The sequence below is a fragment of the Hylobates moloch genome, unplaced genomic scaffold (genome assembly GCF_009828535.3).
Source record: "Hylobates moloch isolate HMO894 unplaced genomic scaffold, HMol_V3 SCAFFOLD_23, whole genome shotgun sequence".
Taxonomy (NCBI): Eukaryota; Metazoa; Chordata; class Mammalia; order Primates; family Hylobatidae; genus Hylobates; species Hylobates moloch.
Window position 1 is genome coordinate 3,354,932 of NW_026652298.1, and position 14,039 is coordinate 3,368,970.

The 14,039-nt window shown below is 37.4% G+C and overlaps 1 protein-coding gene across 2 annotated transcripts in view; it reads left to right on the forward strand.

Moving 5' to 3' along the window:
• Positions 1-2,264: 2,264 nt before the first annotated feature.
• Positions 2,265-14,039, forward strand: part of NDUFS4 (NADH:ubiquinone oxidoreductase subunit S4) — a 132,274-nt gene continuing 120,499 nt past the window's right edge. For both annotated transcript variants that reach the window (XM_032144636.2, XM_032144637.2), the window contains exon 1: positions 2,265-2,386. In XM_032144636.2, the coding sequence (XP_032000527.1) occupies positions 2,289-2,386 (98 nt within the window). In that variant the 5' untranslated portion in view covers positions 2,265-2,288. The remainder of the gene's footprint in view (positions 2,387-14,039) is intronic.

A 14,039-nucleotide genomic window follows, 5' to 3' on the forward strand; every position in this document is an offset into this window, starting at 1 on the left:
AAGGCAAAACTAAAACAACCTTTGAAAGAAAACAAGATAAAATCTTTAGGATATAGGATTAGAGAATAGTTCTTAGACATGACAGCAAAAGCACAATCCATAAATTTAAAAAATTAATAAACTGGACTTCATCAAAATTAAAAATATTTGTTCTGTGGCAGATCTTGTTAAGAGAATGAAAATACAAACTACAGATTGAAGAAAATATTTGTGAATCATGCATCTGACAAAAGACACATCTAATATATGAAGAACTCTCAAAATGTACAGGAAAAAAACCAAATAATGCTAATTAGAAAATGGGCAAAAGACACAAGACATTTAACTGAATGGAATATACAGATGGCAGATAAAAACATGAAAAGATATTCAACATTATTAGCCACCAGGGGAATAAATGTAAAACTGTGATGAGGTATTACTACACATTTATTATTTACTTTAGCTCAGCTAAAACAAAAATAGCAATAATAGAAAATGCTGGTGAGAATATGGAGAAACTAGATCTCTCATACATTGCTGGAGGGAATGCAAAATGTTACAGTTACTCTGGAAAACAGTTTTTAATTTCTTTAAAAAATGAAACATACATGTATCACATGACCCGGCAATTGCACTCCTGGGCATTTATCTCAGAGAAATGAAGATTTTTGTCCACATAAAAATCTGTGTTCAACTGTTCACAGCAGTTTTATTTGTAATAGCCCAAAATGGGAAACAATCAAAATGTTCTGCAATAGGTGAATGGTTAAACAAATTGTGGTACATCCATGTCATGGAATATTACTCAGCAATAAAAAAGGAATGAACTATTGATAAACACAACAACTTGGATGGGTCTCAAGTGCATTATGCCAAGTGAAAGAAGCCAATCTTGGGAGGTCACATACTGCGTGAGTCCATTTATATAACATCTCAAAATGTCAAAATTATAAAAACAGAAACAGAGATCACTAGGGTTAGGAGGGCAGGTGTTACTAAAAAGATTAGCACCAGGGAGATCTTTGTGAGGGTGGAATAGTTCTGTATCTTGATCATGGTGGTGGTTACACAAAATATGTAATAGAATGACATAGGACTACACAAATACTTTGTATCAATGCCAGTTTCCTGGCTTTAATACTGTACTAGAGTTATACGTGATGTAATCACTGGGGGAAACAGGTACACAAGACATCTCTGTACTATCTTTGCAACTTCATGTGACTCTATAACTATTTCAAAATGAAAAGTTTAAAAGAAAATTTTCTCTGAGGCATCTCTCCCTTGCCTTCCTTCATCCTGTGCATTTCTCTTTCCCCGAGTATAACTTTTTCTCTCTTTCTTTCCCCCTTTCCCTTATGTACTGGGTTTTCCTTTAATGGTCCATAATGCCAAACTAAGTCATTCCCCATCCTCCTATTGTTCCTATTTATTTAATGAAGTTTATGTTTTCATGTGCTTAATTTTAAAAGCAGGAAAGTACTAACTCTTTAAACAAGCTTCTTAAAAAAACAAAACCCAAAACTAACCTGCTTTTTATTTTATATAATTCAGTTAGTCATTATTCTTTAAGGTCAGAAGTCCACGATACAAACATGTTTCCAACACTTGTATTGGAAGATAATTTTTGTTTTATACGCATGGAGCATTAATATCATTCTTTATGTCTTTGGATTATGAACACACACACATTCAGGATTTACTGGGGAAACAGTGACATCAAATATTATGTTCTATTGATTCTTCATATAAATCTACATGTCAAAAATAATCCTTTGCCAGATCATGTATCCAGATTTTTCGTTTGGAAAATATGAACATTACAACTACAGAATATCAAACTGAATACAGCCCTGTCCTGAGGGCTTGCAAAGTGAATCTGGCAATACTTTGGAAAAGTACTACTTTAGGTTCTCAAGGACCCAGAGAGCTCTCCAGCTTTTCCAGTGGGTTCAGCCCCAAATATCCTAACTTCTTCAATAAATTACGAATTGCAGGTGTTTAAGTATGCAAGTATCTTTTGGTCTTTTCATTATCATTGTAAAACACCAGTCCTAACAAGCAGTAAAGATTACACTTTATGGTGGTAATATTTACATTTAATGCACTTCTGCATTTCTTCCGACACACTTTTCTTCTTAATTCTTTAAACTAAACGTTTCCCCTCTTTTTTTAAGCCCCAGTATTAAAAAGAAAATAAAATCCCACAGAATTTCGCAACATTGCGATTGCACTGGCTTGAGAACGAAGGAAGTTAGTCCCTTGCGGTGATCCGTCCTTTCATCCTGGCGTTTGCCTGCAGCAAGATGGCGGCGGTCTCAATGTCAGTGGCACTGAGGCAGACGTTGTGGCGGAGAAGGGCAGTGGCTGTAGCTGCCCTTTCCGTTTCCAGGGTTCCGACCAGGTAATATAATTGTCACACTTTTCTTCAAGCTTCTTGGGTCCCTCCATTTTTGCGGAGTCTCTGCTGGCTGAGTTCCGGAGGAGGCCTCGGGGAAGGCGTCCTCTGCTGACCCTTTCCTCGGGAGAGGTCGGGCGGACTAGGGACTGTCTGCTATCAATGGGCGTTGGCCAGGCGAGTGAGGGTGTGAGTGCGAGGCCGGGGCAGGAAGCTTTTGGCTTGTCGCTGAGGGAGAGGGTCCGTGGGGAAGATTTGCCTCCGGAGCTGCAAGCTGAACCTTAGCCCTCAGAGAAGGGGAGGAGTCTCACTGATTTCTGTTTCCACTTTCTGCATCCCCTCCATTTGTCACCTGTTTGCCCACCACTCCAGTCCTTACAGAAGGGTTAAATCACTGTATCTCTTCCATGGTTTTAAGTGGTTTTAATTTGGTTTCTGCATAGGAAGATTGTTTATTCATCAGTCTGCTTGGGAGGAAAACTTGTTTGGAATTTAGTGTTAGTAAAAATATCACTGCTTAGTAATATTGGAAGGTAATTTTTAAAAGGCTGGTGGTAATGCCCGGAGGTTTTCTAGGGATTTTGTTAAAGCCTCACAATAATTCAGAGATTGAATTGAGTTGTTGAGGGCTCTTTGCGTCCTTAGGAACCTAAAGTAGTACTTTTCCAAAGTATTGTCAGATTCAGTTGTCAGTTGATCGAGTTGTTACTGTTTTTCCTTGAAGCATTTTTGTGATGATTTTTTTTTCGGCTGTATTAACCTTCCATTTTCTATTTTTCAGAATTTCCCTGAGTTTTTAAAATTATAGTACTTATACTATACATACATACACACACATATTAGAACAAAGATAGGAAAGACTGAATGGAGAGATTTGAAGGAGGTAGGAGGGGGATGCAAGTGGTTAGAAGTTGAAAAGAAGGTCTAGTAGAATGCTAATTGATTTAGTGTTAAATAAATATAAATGGAATGCAGAGAATTAGGATGAGTTAATTCGGAAGAATTTTTAAGGATGAGTTTTATTAAGGTTTAAATATAGTGGGTGCTGGGTGGGAGAGAAGAGAGTGTCCCAGTAGGGTCCGTGACTTACGAAAAGGCTTGAAAGCATTAGTTAAATGATTACTAAATACATAGAATAGAGTTACTCAAAAGTAAGGGTGCTAAGATTGGGGAAAGGCAAATGATGTTTGTAATTAAGTGTTCCATATATGAAAACTATTTTTCTTTTTTCTTTTTTTTTGAGATACATTCTTACTCTGACGCCCAGGCTGGAGTGCAGTGGCGTGATCTTGGTTCACTGCAACCTCTGCCTCCCAGGTTCAAGCAGTTCTCCTGCCGCAGCCTCCTGAGTAGCTGGGATTACAGGTGCACCACCATGCCTGGTTAATTTTTGTACTTTTAGTAGAGAAGGGGTTTCACCATGTTGGCCAGGCTGGGTTAAGTATTTTTCTAAGGTAAAATACTTCACTGGTTAACTTAGAGTTAGTATAGCGGTGACCAAGATTAGCCCTTAGCCCTTCCCCCCGTACACGTTGTAGGGATTAATTGTGCATTCCCAGAAAATAATGTACTCATGGTAGCCCCAGAACTGAAAACAAGTTTGAAGGGACCACTGGTTTATGGCTAATCAAAACATGGCTGTAATTTTAAGTCACAGCCATTTTATCAGCAATTATAGTAATTGAAGTTGAGATTAGAGTTTTGAAACTCTGATAATAATTGTTACTACATATCCAAACTTAAGAGTTTTTGCCTGAAAATGTAAGAGATTTGAAAATAAATAATTTAATCTTGAAAAAAAATCTTAACGCCAGGGAAGACATTTTTAAAATACAAATTAACACATTTATTTGTTTTCTGTGCCACATTTTTACCCCAAGAGCTTGTCATGTTCATCTTGATTTGAGGGAAATTTATAGATCCTCTCCCTTACATATTGTTTGTTCTTCGTCCTTAAGCATTCTTTTTCCATTATGATTTGATCGTAATGAGGATCTGAAAAAGGTGAGTAGAAAGAACCAATTAATGGGAAAATCTACATCTAAAATTCATTTTATTGTAATGCTTAGAAAAACATTTGCAAATCATGTAACATTTCAGATCATTTGAGTAGAATATGGGAAGTGGAATCAGTAAGGTAAGGAGTGGAGTAGGGAACTGAAGAAAAGGAAGGGCTGGGCATGGTGGCTCATGCCTGTGATCCCAGCACTTTGGGAGGCCGAGGCGGGCAGATCACAAGGTCAGGAGATCGAGACCATCCTGGCCAACACGGTGAAACCCAGTCTCTACTAAAAATACAAAAAATTAGCGAGGCATGGCGGCATGCTCCTGTAGTTCCAGCTACTCGGGAGGCTGAGGCAGGAGGATAGTGTGAACCCGGGAGGCGGAGCTTGCAGTGAGTCGAGATCGCGCCACTGACTCCAGCCTGGGCCACAGAGCCAGACTCTGTCTCAAAAAAACAAAAAAACAAAAAAAAAAAGAAAAGGAAGGATGCTGTTAGCTGCTACATTAACATATGAATTCAATTATAGTATATCATCAGTAAAAAGCAAAACAAAGAATGCAACAACATATACACACGAGAGAAAAAATTAAGTAATGTGGGTGATTGAGCTGATCTAGTTACTCACTGAGTTTGTGCTGTAGTGTTGGTCTCAGTTTCCATGTGCTTCTCATTTCCCTGTACTGAATGTGAGGAGGCAAAAAAAGGGGTTAAATTGTCTACATTTTTTTTTTTTTTTGAGGTGTAGTTTTGCTCTTGTCACCCATTCTAGAGTGCAATGGCGCAATCTCAGCTCACTGCAACCTCTGCCTCCCGGGTTCAAGTGATTCTCCTGCCCCACCCTCCAGCATAGCTGGGATTACAGGTGCCCGCCACCATGCCCAGCTAATTTTTTTATTTTTAGTAGAGCCGGAGTTTCACCGTGTTAGCCAGCCTGGTCTCGAACTCCTAACCACAGGTGATCCACCCGCCCCGGCCTCCCAAAGTGCTGGGATGACCGGCGTGAGCCACGGCGCCCGTCCCTAAATTGTCTACATTTATCCTTACTTTCCCTGACTTTCCTAAGGGATTTTCCAGGGTAAATTTAACTATTCTAAATGCATTTATCAGCCAGATGAAATGGCACTCTATTTCAAAATAGTAATACTTAAGATATTTGATGCAGTGATCTTATTATTTATTCACTTATTTAAGTGTGTTCCTGTATACTTATCTCACTTCAGTATTTACTAGGTCTTGTGTTTTCCTCAAACAAGTCTTTAGGGTGTTAAATCACCCAGAGGGTTTTAATTAATGACTGGTGGGGACTGAGTGTATGGGACCTGTTTGTGAGGCCTCTTTTATGCCCTGATCTGTGGCTTTATTCTGCTGCTGTATTTCGTTCTTCAGCATTATGTAAGCTAGCATGAAATTGAGTCTTCAATTTGATGGGGAATTGAATTTGAACCCTCCAAATAGTAAGCAGTCCTTAAGGTTGACAAGAATTCTGTTTGTTAACACCTTGCTGGGAAATAGACTAAGCTCAAATTTAGGACACTTAAGACTAATAGGTTCACTTCTACTTCAGATAAACTAAATAAATTCCTCTCCTAGGGGCAGCTATTTTTGCTATCTTTGTAACACATCCAAGCCAAAGTTTGAGAGCTTGAAAGGTTTCTAATATGTTTTCTGATAGGTTTATTTGTTTTGTTTATTTTCCTCTTTCCAAATGCCCATACTTAGTCAGTTTTCATCAGTAGCAGACGTCTTCGTTGAATTTTTGTTAGGAAAATAATTATTATATTTTGAGACAGAGTCTCATTCTGTTGCTCAGGCTGGAGTGCAGTGGCTCAATCTTGGCTCATGCAGCCTCCGCCCTCTGGGCTCAGGTGATCCTCCTGCCTTAGCCTTCACAAGCAGCTGGGACTATAGGTGTGCTTGCCACCACGCCCGGCTAATTTTTGCATTTTCAGTACAGAAGGGGTTTCACACTGGTCTTGAATACCTCACCCCAAGTGATCTGCGTGCCTTGGCCTCCCAAAGTGTTAGGATTACAGGCATGAGCCACCGTATCCAGCCGGAAAATTAAATATTTTAATATGTAATGTCGGCATATAGTAAGCCTTCCCTAGATAAATGGTAATTTTATTATTAGTTTGAATGGCCTGAATATTTTTCGTTTCTTTAATCTTGGTTATAAGTATTGTGATAGATTGTGCTATTTAAAGTATTCACTACCATTATCTGTAACAGGATTATATAACCAAAAACTACTGGCCAAATGACTTGCTTTGTCCAGTGAAATGTTAGTGGAAATGATATACCATGTCAAACAGGAGCTTTGAGAGCTGTCCTCTGTCTTGTCATATTCCTTTTCCCTCTGATGTGAGGTAGGAGTACTCCAGGTGGGGTCTACTGTTTTAGCCCACATCTTGGATTGCAGACTACATAGTGCAAAGCAGAAACTGAGTCTTGTTGCAAGATTTTATAAAATATAAATTGAGTGAAAAATAAACCTTTGCTGTAAGCCACAAAGGTGTTTGGATTGGTTACCTCAGCATAACAACCTATACTGACTCTATTTTATATACACTCATATTTGCAAGTGAGCAGGTTTTAGCACATGGACCGATATATCAGCAGTGAGGTCGCAAGCTTTTTGAGGATACGACCACATTTTTATTTATTTGTGTGTACTTCATGGTATCTAGTGTAATGGCTTGCATGTAGCAGGTAAATGCTTATCTTACAGATGAATAAATACATATTTAGAGATGAGTGATTGTGAGGAAAAGCAGGGAGCATTACGCAGTGTTTCTTTTAACAGCCGCATCAGTGATAGCCAGGTAGGCACTAACCTATATAAATATGAAGATAAACTACAACACATATTCTTTCTAATTATTTGCAGTGGTCTGAGTGTAGGATATTCACCTAGAACTTTGTTAACTTTTGGATTGAAGTTGTCTTATGAATAGATTTTGTATTCGTACACTTTGACAAGTGTTCAGACACTTCTTTTGTATTCAAATTTAAAAATGCAGGAGGAAATGAATGTTTGGGAAAGGGTACCCTTGGAACATGAGAACTTTTTTGGAGTAAGAGTAACTGTGTGAAGTTTTAAAAAGTTAGTAATACGGCCGGGTGCGGTGGCTCACACCTGTAATCCCAGCATTTTGGGAGGCCAAGGCGGGTGGATCATGAGGTCAGGAGTTCGAGACCAGCCTGGCCAACATGGTGAAACCCCGTCTCTACTAAAAAATACAATAATTAGCCGGGTGCGGTGGCGGGTGCCTGTAATCCCAGCTACTTGGGAGGCGGAGGCAGGAGAATCGCTTGAACCTGGGAGGCGGAGGTTGCAGTGAGCCGAGATTGCACCACTGCACTCTAGCCTGGGTGACAGGGCAAGACTCCAAAAAAAAAAGTTAATAATACATGGAACTTAAAGGAGAAAGATGGAGCAACTTGGTTCCTGTATAATACTTGCTAGAAGAGATCTGTTTGGGGTGAGGTATACATAGAATTTAGTCAGAATACATATTGTCTGTACTGAATACAAACAATTTCAAATGGAAGAGCTTCTAAAACATGTCCGTTGGTAGAAGTTGAGAATCGTTTATTCCGAGCAAAATTAATTCCAAGTAACATTTGTTTTTAATTTACTGTGTATCAGCTACTGTGCCAAGGATTTCACCTGTATTATTTCATGTGTTTCCCACAGTAATCCGATCAACTCAGGTGTTGTTATCCTCATTTTTCAGATGAGGAAACAGGTACAGAAGTGAAATTACTTAAGTTTACATTGCCAGGAAATGTAATTGTCTCTTGGTATCGATGAAGGATTGGTTGCAGGACTCCTCAAGGACACCAAAATCCACGGATGCTCAAGTCTCTGATTTAAGATGGTGTAGTATTTGCATATAACTTCTGTACATCCTCCTGTATACTTTAAATCATCTCTGGATTACTTAATGATACCTAATACAATGTAAATGCTTTGTAAATAACTGTTATCCTGTATTGTTTAGGAAATAATGACAAGAGAAAAGACTGTACATGATAAGTACAGATGCAGTTTTCCCCCCCGCCGAGTATTTTTTTTTTTTTTTTTGAGGTGGAGTCTTGCTATGTCACCCAGGCTGGAATGCAGTGGTGCGATCTTGGCTCACTGTCACCTCTGCTTCCTGGGTTCAAGCAATTCTCCTGCCTCAGCCTCCCGAGTAGCTGGGATTACAGGCGTGCACCACCACGCCTGGATAATTTCTTTGTATTTTAATTAGAGATGGGGTTTCACCACGTTGGTCAGGCTGGTCTCAAAGTCCTGACCTCGTGATCCACCCGCCTCGGCCTCCCAAAGTGCTGGAATTACAGGCGTGAGCCACTGAGCCCAGCACTCCTTAATATTTTAAATCTGAGGTTGGTTGAATTCATGATGTGGAACCCACGGATGCAGAGGGTTGACCATAGTCTGATATAGCAGTCTAAATGAATATGTTGACTTTTGCAGTGAGGAATATTATGTCTGGTAATAATCAATTCAAACCCTAATGTCCTCTCTGTTTTTTCTGCCTTTTAGCCAAGTGTCTTCTTTATTTGAGAGACCATGGAATGCTCTTATCTTTACTGTTGCTCCATGGTTCCATTTGTACAGTGAGAGTTACCAAATGCAAAATTAGTTGTTTATTTTTTTAAGCTAATGATTTTTTCCCCTAAATTTTGTAATTATTTTTGGTGAGGGACTTTCCATAAGTGACTTGATTATTATACTTTTTTACCCTCTTAAAAAATATGTATAACAAGATATACTGGACATTTTTTTTTCTGTTTTCTTACTGATTCCAGTGATCATTAGGAAAAACTGTTGCCTTTAAAAATGATTCAGTGTCTGCTATGCTTTCTGAGTTCTCGTGTCTGCTTTTTAATAGTGTTATATTCTTCCATGACTGGTCTACTTCCTTTTAGCAGTTTTAGCACCCCTTTTTCATTTATTATGGATTTGAATGTGAAGCAACTAAACCTAGTAGAATTTTATATAAAACCAAGTATGCTTAATGAAATTCTGATGATGGCAGAAGTTTACTTTTTGTGATTAAAGACTTGAGCTCTTTTAAGGTTAACAAATAATTATATTTAATATATGAGCTCTTGTGACTTTTCTGGCTTGTAGAAGTCCAAAGATCCTGATGGAACCTTATTGAACCTGAATTATGCAGTGACCACATTCTTCATAACAACTTTCATCTAAACATTTGAATAGTTTAATAAACTATTCTAAATTTCTTCTTTTAATAACAGAGCAATTAAGAATTCTTGTTTCAAGTTCTGTTTTGTTGTCTGTTACTAAGTATTTTGGTAGATAAATATGACTTTAGGTTCTTTAGAACTAGTTAGTTGCTCAAAGGTGACCTTTTCTTCTTGCCTGTACGCACTAGACTTAATTTTTCTTTTATGGGCTCCTTCTCCAGTTCACTGGTTTTTAAACTCTTGTGCATCAAAATTATCTGTTGTATGCCTGAAAAATTCAGATGCCTTGCCCCCCAGTCTATATTGGTTCAGTGAGTTTAGGTTGAGGCTTAGCTCTATGGTGATTCTAATGGGAAACTAGGGCTGAAAACAGATTTTAAAAAAAATGTTTCCATATTATATCTTGTAAGACTTAGGAAATACATTTTTCCTTGGGAGAAAGTTCAGGGAGATTTCCAGAAACAAAAATTCTTCCATTTTTGCATATTTTTCTATTCTAAATTAAGTTTTATGCTTTTCACCCGTGCACATAAGAGGTATTTTCTTGGAGAAAGTTTCCTTAGAGGGAAAAAAGGCATTTTGATAATTTTGGAGAAAGCAGGCCGTATTACTCTCTCTCTGGAGACTCTTATTCTTCCTTTTGGAAGGGCTCAGGTTTAATATAGCACAGCTGTTGAACTCTGCCCTTCAAAATTTTAAGAAAGTGTTTTATCCTTTAAAATGGAGAAGGCTTTTTTAGGGAGGTGGTCTTTCGCTGGATGTCGTTCTCTAAGAAAGTTTCATGCTTCTCTATTCTTTTGTGTTTGAATTGTTTCAAATGTTGAGAGAACTGTCTCTGGGAGTAAAATCTGGCTGCTTTTGCAATATGTTTTCTGTATTCTTAAACAAAGCTAGATGAAGAGTTTATTTCTTTGTGTTTTCTAGGACTCAAAAATATGTTTTTTCCTTTATTCAACCACTTCATACATAAGTAAATGGTCCTTGAATAGGGCTTACTAGACAAAAGATTCTGTTCTAGGTGACTGTTCAGCAAGCCATATGCTTCTCCTAAAAATGTCAGTCTGTCTTGATGAGCTTTAAAGTGAATACAGATGTTTTGGCTCTTTTGAGGACTACCACTCTTTGTATGGAAAGAGTACTTCTTTTTCAAGCCATCTCTTCAATATACTTACAGGAATTTGCATGAAATGTATGACTTTTGCCTTTTAAGTCTAATAAGATTAGACTTAGACATTTGTAATTTGAATTTCATTTTAATATTCATAGTACAAATGAGATTTGGGGAAATAAAATACATTTCATAATATGGCTTTTTGTTCAGATTTTGTATTCAACCTTTTAAAAAATGTGAAAGTGCTTTGTAGTATTTACTTTTGTGCAATAAAAAGTGATATTTTGGCAGGAAAGGTTACCTTTTTAGATGTTCAGTGTCTTCTATCTTTGTAGGTTAACTCTAGAGTTATAGTTCATAGATTTATGTAATATTTAAGTTGGAAGAAAACTCTAGAATCATTAAGTCCAACCCTTTGTTTAATGCAAGAATCCCTAGAACTTCCTGCTGCTTGATTATCTAGTTGTTGAGGAAGTTTGGTGACTTTCTGATAACCCCAGAAAACACACTATACGTTTAGACTTACTGGTAAGTGATGTTTTTCTTTGAAACTATATAGAACAAGTTTAACCCCATATACACTTGTCAGCCCTTCAGATGATTGAAGACATTTGTCATCACTCATTCTCCCTGCAAGTCTGTGCTCCAGGCTTAGCATGTCCAGTTTGTTTACTCTTTATTAATGATCAAATTTCCTGATGCTTTACTACCTCTTGATACCCCTTAGGATGTTTTCCATTTTGTCAGTGTTGATCTTTGAATTATATACTGTACTTTTATTTAAATGAGATTGTCAGAGATGATAGTTTCATGAGCTGAGATTGAATTAAGGAAAAAAGTTGACTCTAGGTTGGATTTATTTTATTTTATTTTTAAAATTATAAAGAAAAATTAACTGTTTTCCTTTTGGTGTATACTTCTTAGAGTTTTAACACATGTATGGGCTATGTGTAACCACCACAATAATCATAGTACAGAATACAGTGTAATAGGCAAATAACTGTTTTACTGTATTGTTTCAGGGTACAGAATACCAAAAGACTTCATTACCCCAAGACTCCCTCATGTTATCCTTCCCTAACCGCTGTAATCCCTGTCCACAGTTATCTTCTTTCATCTTTATAGTTTTACAGTTTTGAGACTGTAATATAAATGTAGTCATATAATATATAACCTTTTGAGATTGTCTTTTTTTATTCAGCATAATGCCTTTGAACTTCATATAAGTTTCATGTATTGATAGTTTGTTCCTTTTTACTGCTAAGTAGTATTCTGTTTTGTGGAGGTACCACAGTTTATCCATTTACCTATTGAAGGACATATGAATTATTTCAGGTTTTTGGCAGTGTAAATAGAGCTGCTGTAAACACTTCTGTACAGGGTTTTATGTGAGTTACGATTTTGTTTCTCTAGAGTAAATACCTGGGTAGAAGATTCCTGGGTCATAGCTAAGTATATGTTTAATTTTGTAAGAAACTGTCAGACCGTTTTCCAGAGCAGTTGTACCATTTTGCTTTCCACCAGCACCATATGAAAGTTTTAGTTGTTTTGCATCCTTGTTAACATTTGTATTGTCAGTATTTTTTTTTTTTTTTTTTTTTTTTTTGAGACAGAGTCTTGCTCTGTTACCCAGGCTGGAGTGCAGTGGCACGATCTCGGCTCACTGCAAGCTCCGCCTTCCAGGTTCAAGCGATTGTCCTGCCTCAGCCTCCTGAGTAGCTGGGATTACAGGTGCATGCCACCATGCCCGGCTAATTTTTGTATTTTTAGTAGAGACGGAGTTTCACCATGTTGGTCAGGCTGGTGTCGAACTCCTGACCTTAGGTGATCTGCCTGCCTCGGCCTCCCAAAGCACTGGAATTACAGGCATGAGCCATGGCGCCCGGCTGTATTTTTTATTTTAGCCATTCTAGTAGGTGTTTAATGGTATTTCATTACAGATTTTTATTTTGGAATGGCTTTATTTAGCTATAATTTATATATTATAAAATTTACTCATATAAAGTATACAGTTTGATGGGTTTTCATATATTCCCAGAATTGTACAACCAAAACCACAATTTTAGAACATTTCCATCACTCAAAAGGAAACTCTGTACCCATTAGCAGTCACTTCTCCCCCAGTCCTAGATAACGACTAACGTGCTTTTTGTTTCTATGGATTTGCCTATTCTGGACATTTTATACAAATGCAGTCATATAATATATGGTCTTTTGTGACAGGCTTCTTTCAGTTAGCATAATGTTTTCAAGGTTTATCCAAGTTGTAGCATGTACCAGTCCTTTTTATTGAAGAATAGTATTCTATTGTATGGACAAACCACATTTTATTTTTAAGGGACATCTGGATTGTTTCTACCTTTTGGCTATATGAGTAGTGTTCTGTGGACATTCAGGTACAAGATTTTATGTCAACATATGTTTTTATTGTTTTGGGTATATACCTCGGAGTAGAATTGCAGGATAATGTAATAACTCTATATTTAGCCTTTTGAGTAACTGTCAGACTGTTTTCCAAAGTGGCTGCACTATTTTACATTCCCACCAGCAGTGAATTGAATGAGGGTTCCAGTGTCTTTGCGTCCTCTCCAACTTTGTTATTATCTATCTTTTTGAAATTATAACTATCCTAGTGAATATAAGGTGGTATCTCATTCTGGTTTTGACTTGTACTTCTATGATGGCTAACTCATTGTGGTTTTAATATGCATTTCTCTAATGGCAAATGATGTTGAACTTTGGTGAAGTATCTGTTTATGTCTTTTGCCCATTTTTAATCATATTATTTTCCTATTGTTCAGCTTTTATAGTTCCTAAAATATTCTGGATACAAATTCTTTGTCATGTATGGGAAAAAGTATATCTCTCTAGGTTCATGGTTGAGCCCCCTACAACAAAAAACAGATGAAGAAGAGAAAAACATACAAATGTATTTAATATAAATTTTATGTAACATGGGAGCTTTCATAAGGAGATAAAGATCCAAAGAAGCAGTTAAACTTGTATATTTTTATGCTTAGGTTTGTAGAAGAGTAGATAGGGAGAAATATCATAGAACAAAGGGGATTTGGTATATGGTAATAAGCTGGGGGAAACAGCAAAGCCAGTTTGTTCTGATTCGTCTCTGTGACTGACCATTTGTCTTCAGAGATAACAATGTTCCTTTCTTTCTGATATAGGGAAGACAATATAGGGAAGACATCTCTCACATGAGAGTTTTATAGGGAAGGTTAGATAATCCTAGATTTTATAACCTACTTCAGAGAAGAAGGGATGGGGGAAGAAGGTCAAAGTTACCTTCCTACTTCGGCCGTTTTTCAGTA